The sequence below is a fragment of the Aulonocara stuartgranti genome (assembly GCF_965226115.1).
Source record: "Aulonocara stuartgranti genome assembly, chromosome: 10".
In the NCBI taxonomy this organism is placed as follows: Eukaryota; Metazoa; Chordata; class Actinopteri; order Cichliformes; family Cichlidae; genus Aulonocara; species Aulonocara stuartgranti.
The window spans coordinates 22,483,620-22,503,636 of NC_138946.1; the positions used below are offsets into that span (position 1 = coordinate 22,483,620).

General features: G+C 41.2%; 1 protein-coding gene across 2 annotated transcripts; it reads right to left on the reverse strand.

The window, feature by feature from the left end:
* Positions 1–1,818: 1,818 nt before the first annotated feature.
* LOC309715024 (neuroligin-3-like) lies at positions 1,819–17,569 on the reverse strand. Of its 2 annotated transcripts, XM_082547811.1 has the most exons (7): positions 17,318–17,569; positions 13,376–14,046; positions 11,736–11,783; positions 10,770–10,919; positions 9,724–9,909; positions 6,907–7,696; positions 1,819–3,279 (listed from the first exon to the last, which is right to left on the reverse strand). In XM_082547811.1, the coding sequence occupies exons 2-7, from the start codon at positions 13,854–13,856 to the stop codon at positions 2,481–2,483; spliced, it is 2,454 nt and encodes an 817-aa protein (XP_082403937.1). In that variant the 5' UTR covers positions 13,857–14,046; positions 17,318–17,569; the 3' UTR covers positions 1,819–2,480. The 2 variants fall into 2 exon arrangements, with proteins under 2 accessions (XP_082403937.1, XP_082403938.1); XM_082547812.1 differs by lacking the exon at positions 11,736–11,783.
* Positions 17,570–20,017: the final 2,448 nt, after the last annotated feature.

A 20,017-nucleotide genomic window follows, 5' to 3' on the forward strand; every position in this document is an offset into this window, starting at 1 on the left:
CTTTTCCACAGTGTTTCTCTTGTCCTGTCGCCTCACACCCCCAACCGTTCACAGCAGATGGCTGCCGCTCCCTGAGGCTGGATCTGCCAGAGATTTCTTCCTGTTGAGAGGGAGTTTTTCCTTCCCACCAACACTAAGTGTTTGCTCATAATTGGATTGTCTGATTTTTGTGATTTTCTCTTTAGTATTGTAGCACCTTTACAATATAAAGCACATTGAGACAACAGTTTTTGTGATTTGGCGCTATATAAATAACACTGAATTAAATTGAACAGACACTTGGAATGCAAAACGGAGCAAAATGGAAATAATGTTTTATTCAATTAGAGTCAAAACAAGTGAGTGAACCCAAAAACTCAGTAGGAGTTATTACATATGTCAAAGCTAAAGGCTGTTTTCTCATAGACCTCTATAGGGCTGGAAGTGTTTTCACAGACACAAGTATTGGCCCCACTGGTTATTAGAAAGATTGTAGTTTTAAGGGATATCTGTGGTGGTTTCACTTTTCAGACCCAGACGCTAGGCCAACCCATTATATTATCTATTACACTCGGAAAAGATAACCAACATAGCATATATAAGTTACTGACCTAGTAATGCTTTAGAGAGAACAAATCAACATAGATAGTCTAATTTTAACCCCAAGCCTTATCTAAACCTAAATTAACCTCACATCTTTTAAATTACTTCACTGGAAATAATCGAGATTCCACTTATTCAGCCTCACATTCAAACTATTTAACAATACTGGACTTTAAAATCCAAATTATAACTGAACTGGAGACATCTTTTTTGCAACTCATCAGAAAACACTTCAGCTGGAGAGTTAGGTGTGCTGAAATAGTGTCAGCTGATGCAGCATCCAGCTGCTAGCCTCAAGCAAAGAAGAGAAGCCAGTTACAGAGGTCTGTTGATCTCACTTCTTTATCCCCAGATTTTCAAATATCTTACATGAATTTTTTTTAGCGGCTTACCAAGGTTTTAAAAAACACTCCAGGAACAGTGTAACAGTGTAAATGCAGCACAGTTCCCCTGTAACTGCATCTCTAAGGCTAATCATGACCTAGATATTATACAGCTTAGGACTACCTTTCTTGACATATACGATTTATAAGTTGTCATTATACCTGCTTTTTCCCTATAAATTGTGTTCAAATCCCAGATTCGGACAAGACTCATCTTTAGTTCCAAAAATCTTTTAATAGCCATCTCATTTAGATTACCAGTAAACAATTTTATAGGTTCAAAGAACTCAAATCGCAAAGCTTGAGGTCCATCGTGTCCATTCAGTACAGAAAGACCCCTGGGTTTAGCTTGACAAGGGGTCCAAACCACTTGGAGAGGGAGCAATATTCTGCAAGTTTCATAAAACTGCTTTTTAAATGTGAATAACTGAATTGGTATACATACAGTTACAATGTAATTACAGTCATCTCTCTGAAGACCTTACAGTAGGCTTTTCATAAACAAACAACAAATAAAATGTTGGTCTAAGTTTATTCTGTACAAACAAGCCAAGCCAAAAGAACCATGAGTTTGGTTAGAGTAGGAAAAACACATCTTAAGCAATTTTCTCTTTATAGTGAAGCAGAAGATCTATTGCTACGATGTACTAAGCAAAAATTGAAAAGCACATAAAACAATAACATAGCAAGGTTACTCAAATAGACTACAATAAATTACACAATACTACATATGCAAAACCCAATGGTTAATTTCAACCAGTGCCTAATTTACATTTTTGTACTGCAGCTGTCAGCCACACACTCGCACCACACTCTCACAAACCAAGCCCCCCCCCCCCCCCCCCCCCCCCACACACACACACACACACACACACAGTGCTATAATTTGCACTACCAGATAGAAATATTTTGGGTAAATTGGACAGTTTTAACACATGTGACCAGTAAAACTTCAATCCATTGTTGGCATGACTCCACAGTAATTCCTCATGTAAGCGATGTGCTGTACAAGGCATTTAAAGTAATTACAGTAAAAATACATTTTCATAATAAGCAATGTACCATGAGAAATATGTATAAAATAGCTTGATAATAGTAATAATAATACTGCTTTTATGCTTCTCCCAGATCTCATCTCTGTCCACCATGAGTTGTAATGTCACTTTGTTCCACGAGATCAAAATAGATATCACAGAGTAAGAAAAACTTCCCATACAAATCCAACTGTACAAACATTATACTAAGTTCTTGCTAGGTAAAGTTCCAAAAAAGCCAAAGTGGAAAATGAAATGCACTTTTTCTTTTCGACTGCCTTTGAAAATGATTATTATAAAATGACTCTGCAGTTAGACTTCCTATTATGAGAAAGCAAAGGCAGGATGTTCGCAGTTGTACACCTTTGGAAAAAGACAGAACATACATATTAAATCCTATTTTACCTACACATCCTAAATACAGCTTTACATTTCCATTTTTCATCTATGTCACATTTCTCATCTCTTTCTGGCTGCCAGGTTATACCCTTGTGGTAGAGTGGGTGCTGGGCAGGCCTGCAGAGCTGTAGCCAGCGGGAAAGGTGCTGTATGGACTCATGTTGGAAAGGCCCATTAGGGAGTTGGGGATCATGGTGATGTTGTTGGGGGTCATCAGAGGGATGTCGTCAGGGGAGCGGCGCTGACTGAGCGTATAGTCCAAACTGGGCGAGACGTGGAGAGGATTGTGAAGGGCCTCGCACTGGTTCCTTTGCTGGGATGACAAGGTCTCGTCTACTGTTGTGGTGTGGCTTGCATTATTGCCTTTGCTTTCGCGCTGCGGACTGGGCTGCTGTGAAGTGTCCTGGCGGCTGCGCTTGTCCTTGCGGTAGTACAGAGCAGCAAAGGCCAGAACGTTGAGGAACAGCAGTGACGCCCCGACAGCAATAGTGACACTGAGCTCTGTGGAGTAATCTCTCGGGTTTGGCATGATCAGAGGACCCATCTCTCTCCCTCCTTCTCCGCTACTGTGGGCAGTGGATAAAGGCGGGCGTCCAGTACCCCCAGACCTCTTGCCATTGGACTGGGTGGGATCCAGTGGTGTGACCTTGGTGGTGGTGGAGGAGTAATGGAACATGTCATGGAGGTTGTAGAGATGGGGCACCAGGTGTTTCCAGAAGGCTACTTTGGTTGCACGGTAATGGTCACGGATACGAGGCTTCAGGCCAATGTGCAAGTACAGCTGGTCGTAGGGGTCATACTTGGACCAGGCTACCTCCTCAAAGCGGTTGGCCTTGGTGTGGATGAACTTGGTGTCCTGTGGCACTGGCTTGTTAGGATCCCTATGAAGACATCATAGGTAAATTTTAGCCTTGGAGGGAAATTAATTTCAATATATATTAACTTTTAGCACAATCCTCTTCAATCCTAATTCAATGAACATGAGATTTTTTAAATATGTGATTTGGCTTATATTTGCCCTAACATCAATGGGCATCACTATTGAAAATATCTACATCACTACTGTTTTAATAACAGGAGGGATGTGCAAAGTATTTGGTTGTTACAGTTACTATTCTTAAACTTAAGAAGAATTTGCAGGAATTTCTACTTAGGTATTTTTTTGGCATCTTTTTACTTTTACTCCCTATCTTTATCACAAACAACTCTCCTTTCTGCTCCTTACATTTTTAAACAGGCTCATTACTTAAACTTTTACTTTAGCCATTTGAGGGGAGTTATTATATGCTGTCACTGAGCACCTTCAAACATCAGGCTGAATCTAAATGGAGGGAACAAAAAACATAAAAGACAACCCTACCGGTGTGTCAATCACCGGCGCTAACCATACACAAAGAGATTAAAGATTTTTTTTTTTTTTTTAAATACAAATTTAGGCCTCATTTAGCGCTGTATTCAGGGGTTTAATTGGACTAAATGACCTGGAATGATGTTTTTAGTGAAGGTGTTTATAAGTTGTGACTGCTAGAGCTACAGAAAAGAAGTGAACATAAAGGAAGAAATGTTTTTTTTAACTAGCAGGTGATTTTAAATTCAATATTTCTAAGAGTTCAACAAATGTCAGCAAACAAAGTGTTTCTGTGCAGTTTGCCACACATCTACTAGCTAAAAGTATAGTTGTTGTTTTTGTTCCTCAGAGAGAGCAAAGAAAGTGAGATAACTTCACTTAGAAATGGAGAAAGATGTAAGAAAAAGAACAGGTTTATTTTTTAGGGTTATTATTGATTATTTTTAAGGGTAAGGTCTGTTCGTTAAGATTTGAAATTGATGCTTATACGTAACATTCAAATTTCTTTTATACTAACATTTCGCTATTAAAAGGTTACATAAAAGGTTGCAATTTTGTGAAGGGCATGCAGGTTTGCAGTAGTGTAGTGAAGTTTATAATGTTGTACTTTGTTGGACTGGTGCATGAGCGGCTGTGGTGTTCATGGTCAATGTAAGATTACATCAGTAGATTGAGGGTGATCGTGCTGTTTAGATTCACTCAATGAATCCTACCTTAGCTTTATACTGTCTAGGCTTTGGAAATCAGTTTATGCAAAAGCATCTGCTTATATCTTGTTGAATTCAGAGCAGCTACACAGGTCAGCTGATCAAAGCCTGTATACAAAAAAATGGAGCTCACAACAGAAATTATTCTATCTTAGTTCTAAGTGATTCTTTCCCCACCGCACCACCACAAGCTTAGGGTTCACACACATGCCAAATCTCACTGACTATACACATTTTCCTGTTTAGCCGTTGAGGCAAAGTCTGCAGTTGAAGGCAAATGCAAACAGAGCTGGTTTTATTTATTCCCTTTGTTTGTCCTCTGCTTCTGTTCTGCATAACAGGAATTCAAGCCGAGTGCAATCATCAGAATTACAATTTAAGTTGAAATGGACTTTCTATTCCTATGTATTAATATTATTTTATGATGCAATTAATATAACATGAGATTCAGTTCGTTTGGTACATTTCACAGCATGTACTTTTTCACTTTTACTTGATTAAAGAAGTTGAATTGGTACTCTTGGTGCTTTTACAAGATTTTATTTTATTTTTTAACAAAACCTCTTTTCTTGTACTTAAAAAAAGTCTGGTAAAACTGCCCCCTCTGGTGAAAATGACATTAACCTCATTGCTCAGGCCCACAAGTCAAGTCCATAAATTTTGCCCTTCCAAATATACAAGGAAAGATAGCTTTTCCAATGAAATGCAATACAGAAAGAGGAGAGAAACCTTATCAATATATAAGCAAAACAACAGGTCAACACAATGTAATATCACAAACTCTCCTCAAGAGCTCAGCATCCCCTCATCCCCCACACACTGAAACAGCAGCCTATAGTGATCAGTGCTGCATATCTGCCAACCACTAGGGCCATCACCCACAAAGATTCATTGCAGTTGTGCATTCAAAATGAAGGAAGACTCTGGCATGCAGCAGGGGAGCCCTCCACCACAACTCACTTAGATGTCTTTTATCTTCAAACACACTTAGTAAATCTTTGCCTTGGTATGATGAATTGAAAAACAAAGCTGTCAGAAAAAGAGGTGCAGAGCTCCACTCCAACTCCACATCCTACTGGAAGCCTTTCAGTTAGTGCAATTTGATCTTTGCTTGTTTTGGGCAAAATAAACTCACAATCGCTGAAAATTGAAGACAGATATATAGATGAATCGGCTGCATTTTTTTTGCCTCCTTGTAAAATCGATTAAAAAAAAAGCTAATCTGCCAGAAGGAAAGACAGATCCTGAGTGAAAAATAAGAGTTCGTCTCTAAACACTTATTTATTACCAGCATTTATCTGTAATACAAGTTGACGTATTTCCGTAGTGACAAAGTGAGTCACTCCTATCAAAAAACACAACTCACTAAAGCTGGCCTTAAATTTATAGAGCACATCTAAACTGTGTCTTCAAACTTTCTCTTCATTGTAACCTTTTTGTTAAACACCAATGAACTGCTTTAAACATTTATGCGAATGAAGCTGTAAATTTTATCAGAGCGTTCTCACTCCCGAGGCGTAACATGTCGACGTTTTGTCACGTCCCGCGGCGTTCCTGAGGAACGCGAAAGGAGACCTTCAGCGTTCTTATGGTACGCGGCGGGTTATTGCTGGAATCCAGTGCAATGACGCTCCCGCGGTAGTAGACGTTCCAGCCCTGTATTCCAGCCCTAAACCTAACCTTATCCCTAGCCCTGACCATAACCTTATTCCTGGCCTTAACCAGGACTTTAATGATGTTAAATAGCGTGTTTCTAAGCGATTTGAAGAAAAAGAGCGAACATGTGTAGGTTCAGTCCAGACGGTTCTCATATTTCCTCTTTTTCCGAGGTCGTCATTTAGGAACGTGGTGGGTAGCCGAAAACGTAATATGGTGACGATTTGTCACCTAGCGTAAAATATTACGCTTTGGGAGTGAGAACGGGTTGATTTTATTAGCCCTTACCTTTCGGACAGCTGCCCAAAGTGATGAAACTGTGTTATGTGCATTACACCAGGTTTTAGAGATAGCTAAACAAGACTTTGACTGTTTAAAAAAGAGACTAAATAGATACACTCAGTTTTGTCAGCTGATATGACTGTGCTGGACTGATGTCTGATTTTTATTAGGATCTGGCATTATGTATGCAGGGAAGCAATTAAGTTCACACGTATGGGTGCAGAGTTAAACTGTTTTTAAAACATTTTTAATGAGGTCAAACCAGTTGCAGCAAAGGTAAGGAGACCTATTGCACAATAAGTTGTCTAAATTAAAATCTTTTTAATGTCAGGAATTGATGCAAAGCAATAAAAACTAAGGCACAATTTAGGGACAGTTATGTTATTTCACAATCATTTCTAAGCCAAGACAGGAATATGAAATTAGAATGAATGGCAATTTAATGCATTTCAACGAATGTGTAAATGAGTCACATTCTTATTACTTTACTTTTTGCTGAATCCACTGTTACTCACCCACTTTTCGCAAAGTTGGTCCAATAAGTCATAACCACAGCGCTGAGCATGATATCGTTCCTGGAGAAATTACAGGGGAACAGATCAGTTGGGCCCACCATGGGGATGCCAAATACATAAGGCACCTCATCTCCATGCGCTGAGTCTGACCACACTGGCTTCATAAGGCTCTGGCAGTGGTGGTAGAAGGCGTAGAAGTAGGTGGGCGAGCCGTAGCGGGCGTGTAGGTCAGCCGTTACCACCGAGGGCTCCACCCACTGGTGGTCAGTGAAGAGGGCCACCAGGGTCTTCCTCCTAGTCTCTGGGTTGTCCTTGTCAGCCCAGTCTGTGTACATGAATTTGATTGTCTCCCTCAGTGTGTCCTTCCCTTCTGGGTAGCCATACAAACTGTCCACAAAGTCGGACACAGCAAAGTCAAAGTCGCTGCCAGACACACCGTCTTCCAGGTCCATCACATTCTCCACAAAGCGCAGGCCCTCTCCCTGATTAACACCCAGCATTATATCATAGTTAAGGAACTCGCCCTGCTCCATCAGGATCTCTGGGTCATCTGGGATGACATCACCATCGATGACAGGGCCAAAAGCCACGCGGTAACGGGCAGCCTGGATGTCTTGCTCAACCAGCTCTTTAGCACTTTTCTTCTGCAGGCAGGACACCATGTCTACTGTGTCCAACACATTGCAGCCAACCCTCTCAGCAAGCATGCGAGTGTACTTGACTGGCTGGTAGTTGACAGCCCAGCTGGACAGCGCTGAACCACTCTGGATGATGGCTCTGTGGAACAGACCTTGGGAGACAAAATTCAGAACAAAAACACACAGGACAAAGGCACAGAGAACATAGGTTAACCAGCAAAATCATATTTATTAACAGCATTCCTGACTGCCAGGAGCAAATACATGATTCACGTTGCATTAATTGGTATTCATAACTAAATCTGAGGCTGGCTGCCCGTTGCTTCTTGTGGCAACAAGATGAAACAAGGCCACATGTGACGTACTTTGATTATTAATCAGGAAGATTAGAAATACAAAGAATGATAAGGCTGGCGAGTTGAGCAGATGAGACGCCGCTAAGTAAAGCAGCGGGTAGAAGAAATAAATTAGTAAAGAGGAATGTTGCTTCTTCTTCTGAGAATATGAAAAACGCCAAAAAGAAAATCCATTCTTTTCTCGGCTGATTTCTAATTTGTCTCATGTGGCGTCTTCTCTATATGCAGATGACAGGGAATGCACATCAAACCAATTTCAACTCGGCTCAATTTTCAGTGAGGAGGTTCCAGTTTTCCTTACACTGGTCATGCACAGAGCTACTGTAATTGCAGCAACGTTATTGGCGTCCTGCTAACAAGCTGCTTAGCATACACGTAGCTTGCTGGTGCCAACTCTGTGGTGCAGGGGTGTGTGTGCAGAGAGCTGAATATGCAGTTACCCTGATCCTTCAGTGTTGATACAGTAAACACGCTGCTCTGTTGAATTGTTTATATGCAGTGCGTCACCTCTGTCTCTAGGGATTTTGTTTCTAGCACCTAAAAATGACAAGTGATATGTATCAACTCAGAAATACTCTGCTGGGGTTAAGGAAGAGCGTTCGCTGGAAAAGCAGTGCAGGGGCAGTGTCACTTTCTCCTTCCTTTGCTGTCATTTATTTCAATTTTTTAGGGCAGCAGCTAGCTAGTCTACTTCAAAGACAGCCGGAGGTCTTTGTGCATTTGCTGCAGCCAAGCTAGGACATTCAATACAAACCTCACAAAGGACGGCTCCCGCAGTCTCCCTGTCCTCGCATAGATGAAAACACACAATTTCTGTCCTTCTCGTGATTTTGGCCAGCATCAATGGGAGAACCAGGGCAATAATACAGCAAAGATAAGATGTTCAACTCCCAGCAGGCCACCCATATTGAAATACACATCTTTGATTCTTGCAAGGAGCTTTGGATGACTGTAAATCAAACAGCATGTTTTATTGTTACCTAGTTTTCTTTTTACCGAGTGTCAGAAGATTCCTGTAGGTAATGTATATCCTTTGCAGAGGAATTTCAATTAAAATCAAAGTGTCTTACACTGTTCAAAATATATGAAATAATTTGGTTTAAAGTATATTTTCAATTACAACACTAATGCAGCAGTTGTGTGTGTGTGTGTGTGTGTGTGTGTGTGTGTGTGTGTGTGTGTGTGTGTGTGTGTGAGTGAGAGAGAGAGAGAGAGAGAGCCAGAGAGAGAGCCAGAGCCGTGGAGGAGGGGTTTATCAGTTTTTAATGAGAATATCTTAAGAATTCGGACTGCTTCATTCTCATGCCAACCTTGTCTTTGGTAAACAATGTCTTCGCTCAAGGTTTTGCAATGACGGACGACTAACACACAACATCGTTGGTATTTTTAAATCATTTTCGGACGCTGCAGGTAGGCACACAAGGGTAAACAAACATCACGCCGAGAGACTGAAATATAAATGAGTTGGAATGGTAAAAACTGATGGTCACAGGTGAACTCGAAGACATGCTGAAAACTTTATAATGCCAGTAGGCTTCTTTAAGAGCTTCACGTTTTAAGAGGCAGAGCTTTTAGCCTGATTAGATTGAGTAGAGGGGAACAAAAGCAATCACTTACTTAACGAATACCCCCTTTACCCTACTCCCATATCATAACACTTCATCTCCCTGCCAGAGCATTTGGAGCTTCATTTGGAGAACAAAACTCTAAAACTGCCCCCCGCCTGGTGCTGAATTTTTGCATTAGTTATAGCCCAAACAGCAGGGATTAACACCACATCAAAGTGAGAGACAACTTCAAAAACAGTGATTGCAGATTCCTACCCTCTGAGTGGTGGGATAGAGTCAGCAAACTGACGCAGGAAGCACCAATTCCAGATCCAAAAACCGTGATGCGACTGGGGTCTCCTCCAAAGTACCCGATATTTTTACTTATCCAGCGTAGGGCTTGAATCTGGTCCAGGAGTCCGTAGTTTCCTTTTGCTGCCTGGTCACCGGTACTGAGGAAGCCTGGTGTATACAGAGAGACAACAGAGCCAGTGATGAAGAAGAGCTCGACCAAATATGTCACAGCTTTGATCTAAAGCTGTAGCCCAGCGGGGAGTCTGAATGAACTGACACCATTCCCCCTCAGGTGTAAATATGCCTTTGCTCTCTCCCACAGCGTTCCACTACCTTAGCCGACTCCTTGTAATAGTCTTCCAAGCAGCAGCGCCCCTTACCAAGCGATCCAGGCTCCGCTGCTCGTGAAATTTCAATGCTCTCCTCATAAGAGTGACTTCATAACGTTTAATGTAATGTAAATAAACCTTTTATTTCCAGAAAAAAATGTCATTAAACTACAGCGAGGTCACCGTTGCTCTTACACTTGCTCTTGTTACTGATCCGCTTGTCAAGTCTCATCCAAACACCTTACTGTTTTGAATGTTAAACACAGGGTGGAGGGTGTGGGGGGGCTCTCGACCTTGTAAGTGCCTGCGAATGGTGCATTTAAATTGTTTTACTTCGAAGAAAGGCTGATAATCTTGTACAGATTAGATAAATCCATCTAAAAGAAGATAAATTGTGTTTTCAGAGTGGGTATAAAACAGATTGTGTGAAACAAGGACATGGCATGATAAGTGTTTGCATAGCTTTTCCTCTGAAGACAACATTTGTATGCAGACCAAGCTACACTATGCTACCCAGATCTCAGGAAGCTATATTTCCTTGTACAGCTTTCCACTATAGTTTTCTCTCATGTCTGTACTACATTTTATACGGTAATGACAGCAGCACAGTTGACGCTAATGACAGCGGTGACAGTTTATTCTCCCAAGTTCAAGCAGGACTAAATGTGTTGTTTGAAATGCCATTAAAATGTACCGCACCTAGTATTCCGATTCTGTAGTTGAGCGTGACGACGACAACATTTCCATAACTGGCCAAAACGCTGCCGTCCATCATGTTGCCAGTGCCCTCCATGTAGGAGCCTCCATGGATGTAGACCATCACGGGCCGTGCTTCGGAGTCCCTTATATCTGCAACATCGACGCACACACACACACACACAGATGCTAGGCAAACACCTGCAGAGGTGGGGGTGGAACAGCAGTGAAATGTAGACTTAAAGGAGAACTGTTACTAAAACTTTATGGCCCAACCACTTCAGTATGAGGTATGGGAAAAGACTGCTTAGAAAATGTGCTCAGAAGCAAGCTAGGGTGGGAGGCCTGTGGTGTGGAAGCTGTAATGACAAATGGCAAATATGCTCTGACACGTGTGTATGAATAATAAATAATTAACCACAGTTTCTATAGTGCATGTGAGGTGCCGGAGCAAGCATTATGTATAACATGCATGCGTAAGCAATATTAAAAACCCACAAATTTGAGACTGTCTATGTTTAGACCTAACTTTATAGATATGAAGTGGAAGGTGTCACACTACTCTGAGCTCTTTCTATTTATTAGTATGAGCTAAGAAGGAAACAGTCCTCTGTTTTCGCTATGAACAGAAAATCTATATTTCATGTTTTGGGGCCAATTTATTATATTGACGAATGACTGTCTTTACAAAGGACTATAAGACAGATAAGTAATAATGCAATCTCTGGATCAATGTGCATGAAAATAGAGATATAGCACTTACTGAAAGGATTGCAACTGTGTTCAGTACAAGACCGAGATGCACTAACAGGAAACTTATGTAATCATAAACTGGATAACATTTTTCTTATTCCTCTTCAAATAAAAAGAAACCCCCGCAGTTCTTTAGGAAAGTCAAAACAAAGGAGTGTAAGATCTTCATGAAACTAAAAGAATCCATGCATCAAGACTTTGAGCTCTTAAAAATACCTTCAGATATATGTATCTCAGCCGCCCCTTTTTTCTTGTGTTGGCTCCCTGGGATTCACATAAGAAAAAAAAAAAAAAGAAGTACAGAATTCAAAATAGCATGGTTGACTGTGCCTCTTAAATAATATACTGTCGGTCCAGACTTTCCTCGGTACAAAAAAGGTAGATGAAGTTAGGTATAAGGTTAGTGTTAAGACGCTAACATTATGACACAAAATGATTACTGTTTATAATTCAGGTTTTAACAAATTGGTATTACCCGTTAAATCTTTTGTAAGTACGCACACATGCACATACACATGCTGTTGCCTTTGAACGCTTCAGTAACTGTGACAGCGAAGGATGCACGTATCTTGGTTCATCCTTCTCTCTATATTTAGACAAAGTGTCACGTTGATTCTTTGCAAAGGGAGTGGAATATAAGGTATATAGTGTTTTGGTGAATAGTGATAAAACTGTGAATAGTGCAATATTCAGAAACAGCCTGTGTAATGTGACAGGACGAGATAGACCACTGGAGGTAAGTGAAAAAGGGGTTTCACATCAGTGAAACAGGTAATAAAGTCAGAGCATGCCCCAGGTGCCTTTTAAATAAACAATGAACAAGTCTGAAGAGAGAAAAATGTATAGAAGAAAAGGGCAATGTTTCTCTGAAATAATGTGTTATTTAACCTGTTTGTGGCCAGATGAGTAGGCCTGTTGGAGGAACTCATTCGAGGGGCTGTGGGGCTACACCATTTTGGACTGCTACCTCTCAAGGAGGCTGTTTATCTGTTGTTGCTATGCTACCAGAGAAAAGCCAGTCAAAGCGTGGCATCTTACAAGTTGAACACGGCTAAACTTTCAGCCCCCCCCCCCCTTATGTCAAATACTCTGGAGGGAAGCTGTAACTGTAAGAAACCAAAACCTAATTGAAGTAACCTGAATTAAAGACCTCTGTTTGTCAACATTTGATTTAGGGAACACGCAGCATTACCGTGGTGTTACACTGTGCTGATAATTTGCAGATTCACTCAAAATGTTTCCTCGCTGGTTCATTTCACACTTCTATTAGTTAGAAGAATAGGAGGGGATTCAGCATGCGATAGACGGTTGACTCCTGTACCTCACTAATTAGCCCCCAGCAGACATGCTGTCGGAGCAAAGCAGTGATTCGGTAATTTTAAAGAAGTTTTAGAAAACATGGAAAGCTAGCACTTTTACTTTTACTAGCACTGCTGTAATTTCCACTGGTGCTGTAGGCTTGTTATTTTAAAAAATACCAAAAATCTCATTTAGTTAAAGGGGGGACCAGTGCTTGAACAACACCTTGGCTCTGAAGTACTTCACTCGATATCTGTTGCTGGGAGAACATGCACATGCCTCAGTCTGTCTATGTTTAGGTATGCAGAGGATCAATTAAGTGGCATCAGGGAAAACTCTTTAGTTGCCTACCAAATCATTACCCCTAATGTGACAGCAACATGTCGGACAATGATGACATTGCACTGGGCAGTAAATCAGCCCTTGCTAGCAGCAGTGGCATGGATATTGGTTACACGCATGCTTTATGATGATCACAGCACAACATCAGGGCCACGATAAACAGTGATCAATGGACGTGGAACGCCATCGCTGTCCTTTTTACCACACCAACTCACCATCGTCTGTTGGAGCGTAGATGTTTAGATACAGGCAGTCCTCGCTCTGATCCTGAATGTATGTGGCCACTGTGTCCAGGTTATAGGTGAACCATATTGGCATCATAATCTCTGGCACAGTGTTGTGGATGTTCTGAGGGCAGACGGGCATGAAGTGGGTAGCGTTCTTGATACCTGACCAGGAGGAGGGCTGATCAGGGGGCATGAAACGCTTCTCGCCCAGAGGTGGGGCAGCATAGGGGACCCCGAGATACTGATCTACTGGCCTGAGGACCTCACTGGGCACAGGAACCCTGAGGCCGCGCAGTTTCCCATACTGGGTGGTCACAGTTGGGTAAAATTTCTGGCTCGTTGCCCTGGTCAGTGACCAGCAGGAACATAATATCCACCAAAGAAGAGCACAATGGGTGATGGTTACAGTCCCTTGCCGATGTAGCAGGTGTGCAGGCAACAGATGGTCTCTAAATGTAGCCAGCCACATGGTCTGGGCAAGATGGTGCCCTTGCACAACACAAATGCACACTTTAGTGTCTATTCAGTCCTTCTGCACTGACCCTGTCAACCAGACATCACTCACTGCGCCTTTAGATCTGACAGTTATAAAATCCGAATACACCTCAACCAGGTATCGAGCGCCCCCACTTCCAGCTTTCATGGCAGGGAACACAGATCTGAAAACGAGAGGATTTGACAAATTAGACCAGAAAAACATGAAAATGTGTGAAAAGAGTGAAAAAAACAAAAAATATCCACATAAATGATATTTTTAATAAAAGCATTACCTTCCTCCAGTTTAGCGCTAAACGCACACACTGGCTTGATAATAACCTTTTTATGCTTGCTCATGCACAAATCACTGAATACTGATCTTTGTGTATCAGTGGAGGAGGCGATAGGGAAAATCTGAAAAACCCATCTGCTGTGATGTTGGAGTGACGCTGCGAAACCATCTCGAGCTAAAAGGTGTTAAGAACTCAATTTCTTATGTAAAAGCAACACAGAGCAGAAGAGACAAATCTTTGATAAGTACCAAAGCAAGATTAAAAAACGGCGCGCTCGCGGAGAATAAATATGACTCGACTGGAATGTTTCAGTGTTTAATTTATTTCAAAAACCCCAAATCATAAGTGCAGTCTTTTTCTTTTCTTTTCTTTTTTAAGTCTTTCAGTGCATCTAAGCAGTACTGTCAGCTGTTGACATGATACATAATGGAAGTGATGAACATTCGCAGAACAAACATGCCTGATGGGACCCAAACCTCTCCACAGGGTGGAGTATTTCGAAAAGCCTTTATGTCTGTAACTGCTCTGCACTTTTTGCTTCCACTACTTTCAGGTGTCATAAATGGTAAGTCAGTGAATGGAGAGTTCAAGGCAGGATGATTTATTTTAGCTTTTGGATTTTTACTGCCTTTTCTAGTTTTTAACCACTACAGTTTTCATTTCCTAGAAGAACTGCATAACTGCAAAGCACAAAACAATGGAAGCTGCAAAATGAATTCCTTGATTTTTGACCTGTTAGTCCTTCAAGTCACTGAACACATATTAACACATATTAGTCTATCTCGTACCTCACTGCAAATGCAATCACCAGGTACCTAATAATAAGTAGTTACTGGTGTGTAAGTGTCACACACAGCCACCCCAACCACATGTGTGCACAGTGGTAAAATAAAGTGTAACCTTACCCCATGGAGACCTATAGAGAATAAAACGCATAGTTTCTCATCCAATTAACAATGCTCTAATACAAAATTCATCCCATCTTAGTCCTTATGGTCTAGGACAGCAGTAGGTGTGATGTGCTTAACATCAGGTTCACACTGGCATGTCAATAGGCAAAGCAAAAGCAAGCTTGTTAACCTATTTAGATTATTGATAAGCACTTCACTGAGGTTTGTCAAAGCCTGCTGCTAAACAGCTCCATTTTTAACCCGATGAACCTAACTAATAAGAAAGGGAGCAGTTTCTTCCCGCTATTATAAACACTAATTAACCATAGCTGTGGCGCACCGGTTTTCCTTGTTCTCTGCAACATTTTGTTTACACTGGCAGGGACACAAACAGAGGCAGCTCGTCCTTTTCTTTTGCAGGTGCTGTGCATCAACCAATATGAACATCATTACATTATTCCCATTTCCAGGCAATGAGACAATTCAGATACATTTTTATTCTCACACTAGCACCGAGGTTCATTTGAGAAATATTGTAGATCTGTGCCTGGGGCCAGCTTTGTCTGTATTAATTAACAGTTATGAATGTTCCACCAAAAGCCAAAAAGGACAAGACTTGTTCTATCCCCTATCTTTTATACGACAATGATGTACAGCTCCCATGACATTTAAATGGGAAAGATAAAGAAGCAGATTTTTTTTCTTTTTTTTTTTCTCTTCTGTATATCAGGGCACATCTCCTGGTTTGAAAGTGACACAGATAATAAATCATTTGGATCCATTTAGAGGTGAAAAAGCCTTCTCTCTCTTCACAAAACCTGCTGTGAAATCATTATCCATTATGAAATTAGCGGTAACATGCTGTACAGAGGGAATCACTAGTCAGACTTGGTTAGTTGTCTCTGGTTTAAGAAGCAGCAAAAAAAAGGCAATGCTGGAGATCGAGGAGATAATATGTGGACTTAAAATGAGAGGCATTACCTTCCTCATCACACATTTGCAGTGTTGCTTTCAACCCATCGGTACGTTTTTCTCCATCTGACATTCAATCAGAGTCCTAATTTAAGTGTCGGAGCAAAGCTGAGGTGGTTTCTTTTGGGGCTGTACCTCATATAAAATACTTATTTTGTTTCACTGACGTCACTGCAGACAGTCAAAGCGCCTGCATACTGCTTTCCCAACTTCTTCTGGTGTGCGATGGGACAGATGTGGATAAAAGCTTTATAGCTTACACCAAATGGGCCATGTAATAAAATTGAGGTATCACTCAGTCAAGTATGATACACCGCAGGTTATTTAGCAATTTAGACTGGCAACATGCCCAGAGCCCAGTAACTAAGTTATATTTTTAAAAAAGAAAAGAAAGAAGAAAAAAAAAGAAACTGTTTTACAACCATAATGTTTTGCTCTAACAGGCTTGTTTGCACTATGCACACACACATGTGGCTGCGCCACATCGGTGGTTTAAGTGAATACCTAGCGTCCCTGAGGCCAAAATACTTCAATTCCCATTTGACTGACTTGATCCTAGTTACAAACCTATTAGAATGATTGCTGTAATCATGTTTCACTCCCACCATTACTATCTCTACACCTACATCATTGACAGGCACACAAATCAACTCCAATTCACCACTAATAAAAGAAATCTCAACAACATCTTATCGACTGGATCCTGGTAGCCCGGGGCCCCCCCTGACATGAAAAGATTGGAGAAGGAGCCTGTGTCAGACAACAGTGGGCTACCGAGCTCCCAATGCCCTTGTAATTCGACTGGTGTGGATCAAACCCGTTTTAGTGGATTTCCCAAATCCCCCTAATTTTGCAAGCCAATAAAGAGGAGCAGGGATTGGTGTAGGGGTGAAAAAATATCCTCCGCGGAAGGTGTAGGTAGCACTCAAACATAATGATCACCGCTTTATAAATTAATGCAAGGATGCAGACCAGAGAAAACCAAGCCACAGCCCACGTAGCATCGACAAACTGCTGTAGTGTGTGTGTGTGTGTGTGTGTGTGTGTTTGTGTGTGTGTGCGCGCCTCACGTTGTGACTGGGAAGCTTGTTTAATCTAGGTCTAGGACGGTGTAATATTGGATAAAATGGGGAAAATAAAACACCGAGCACAGAAAAGAGCCACTGTGGTAAATCGCAAAGCAATCGCTTTAAAGAACACAGTCAACCCAGATGTCAGTGATCAATCTGAACAAAGATTCGTCTCATGGAGAGAAGAAAAAAGGAATTAAAAAGATCAGAATCATTAGGTTAACTCACCTGCTTATTCACAAGCTAAGACGCGCTCCATCTCGAGATTTCCTCCATACTATGCCCGTCAGTTACATAAAACAATATGTTTCGTGCGTGTGTGTGAGTGTGAGTGGAATATTTCTCCGGTTTCGGTATCAAACGCGCAGATCTTCACTCTTATCTCCTGCTTCGCACAGTCTGTGTGCTTTGCGCATTCACGACGCCAAGGTCAGGAGCGCCAACGGTTTTAATGGAGCGCCCACCATAGAGATCTCTCTACGGCGCCCACTGCTAGCGCGTTACTAGGCAACCACCGGGATACGCCGGTGCATTAAATTCACCATCCAAAAAACCCGACTGAATCCCAATTTAGAAACCATTAACTAAGCACCTTAACCTCGGACTGCACTCATGGGCGCACACATTTCGTGTAGAGGTAAAACCCATCTACGACTGACCACATCAAAAAGTAAAGTGAGCAGGCCTGCACGGACAGAGAGAGAGAGAGACCACAGACACATTTGCATTGGCAAAAGCCTTTTTAGCAAATTGTGACAACAACGGCAAAATAGAAAATGTTGCAAACCACCCTCCAGTGTTATCCCATGCTTTGCAGCACATGTTAGACCTGATCACCCAGTAGAGTCATTAAAAAATCTTATTCGTACTAGATCTACACTACACAAACAATCAGACTGAAGATGCAAAAAACAAACAAACAAACAAACAAACAAACAAACAAACAAACAAACAAACAAACAAACAAACAAACAAACAAACAAAAACTAGTTAAATGCTGTGAGCCAAAATGACGACAGGTGCTAGGAAACCAGTCTATGACAGGTAAGGGGGAAAATATATCTTCCCCAAAAAACAGATCATTCCAGTAATTGTTTTTTGTTTTTCTCTAGCTTGCTGACTTTCTGTTTAAGCACCTGTATGTGGGGAATTGGGCTTATGCTTTTGTTGCATTCAGTGGTTAAACTAAATCTAAAAATATGAACATCCAACCACACTAGAATCTGTCCCAACGATACAGATGAGTTATGAGACAAAGTCTGGGCAGTTGCTGACAGGGCAGACATATTCCCCCACATATCCTTTTTTTTTTTTTTTAATAATGCCCAGTGGTCACAGCTATGATGCACAGCTGAGGGATCATTTCTAGACTTCTTGGAGAGAGATGCTGCCCAGTGTAGTGTGCTTCAAGCTGGGTTACAAATGAAAGCTTTTTACAGAAATGAAAATATTTTGCATATATGTTGGTTCCCATGCAGGGAACAATCCCTGTTTATTACAATGAGTTTCAAACGCATCTGACCACATGAACAGAATACTATTGGTTATCAAAGGACAAAAACATTGCAAATCTAACAGTCGCCATTTATTCAATTTTAGCGTTATATGCCTAACTCAGTCAAAAAAAGCCAGAAATAAATCTACCAGGTCCTCTCTAGCCTGAAGTCTTAATCCTACAGCTGGCCTGATAGACCCACATCTTCCTTTTAATCAGTGTTGCCTGACCCTGTGGTACCAGGTCTGGGTCACACACTCACCTGTGAGCTCCTGCGTAAGATTTGTAAGGCTGCCAGATGGGTTAGGAATGATCCTGCTTAAGTTGCTTTCAGAAAAGGCAGAGAAATGCTGACCTGACAGTATCTGTATGTACACAGCTGGCAATGCCCTTGTGGTAACAAAAACAGGTCACTGTCACTGAAGCAGACAGACACATCCACCTGGGAGGGGAAAAGTATGAGATGCACTGACTAATGAGGAACCAGTTTTTCACAAATGGAGATCTGAGCATTTTAACCCAAAATTTGGGTTTAGTTTAAAATCTAAAATACTGGGAAAATTATAGACCAGTTAGAGGAGTATGGGACTCATGTGACACCGTGATACAATAAAAACAAACTGAATTCAAAAAGAATTAATGCTCTGCAGGTGGTCAATGCTCATCTTGATTGTAGAAACAAAGCTTACTTAATTCTCTTTCTCCCTTTTGCTTTTTGATAAAGGTGAGTATTGTCTTTCTTTTTTGATTCCCTTTGCCCTTCTCAATCCATCTTCCCCTCTGCGATGTTCCTCAGGACCTATGCTGCAGTGCCCGCCTTGTGGTAAGAAGATACAATATCAGCATGTCCAAACAATGCACATCACTCCCACTGTACTCCCCAATCCGCCCCCCTTTCACCACATTAAAGATTTTATGCAAGATGAACGCTATCATGTTCTACTGACATTTTCTCGGCGGCGTACCATATCATCTTGCATTTATTTGTGATCATTTATGGAAATGAATCAACCTAAAAGGTCTCTGTGTTGCTCAAAAATGCCATAAATAGATGATATAAAACTTTAATGAACCCCAGGGGGAAAGTGGGTCATAGCAGCAACAGAAAACAGGATATACTGTAGGTAACAGCAAACACAAATGTTTGCTGCAGACATCTGGGGAAAATAATACAACGGGATACGTGAAATATGCTTGTTATCATGACTGTTAGATAGCCAATGTTAGACAGGATTTTATCTGAAGGTGGTCACATGTGCACAGTTTGTGGATTTAAATCACAAATGTTGTGTGCACAAAATGTGCATCACTGGAGGAAATTAACACATGAGTAATCTACCAAAATTTGGTAATTGGAATTATATAAGGATACTAATGATTTTACAGTTGTGGGTAAAATATTTATAGACGCCCCTCAACCCCCCAACATTCTG

What these genes read in the sequence shown, in the direction of transcription:
- LOC309715024 (XM_082547811.1), bottom strand. Translation starts at nt 13,856, where the DNA reads ATGTGGCTGGCTACATTTAGAGACCATCTGTTGCCTGCACACCTGCTA. An exon ending in CTACGCTCCAACAGACGATG is followed by an intron (nt 11,784 to 13,375) that starts GTGAGTTGGTGT and finishes TGTGAATCCCAG; the next exon opens with GGAGCCAACACAAGAAAAAA. An exon ending in TGAGATACATATATCTGAAG is followed by an intron (nt 10,920 to 11,735) that starts GTATTTTTAAGA and finishes TCGATGTTGCAG; the next exon opens with ATATAAGGGACTCCGAAGCA.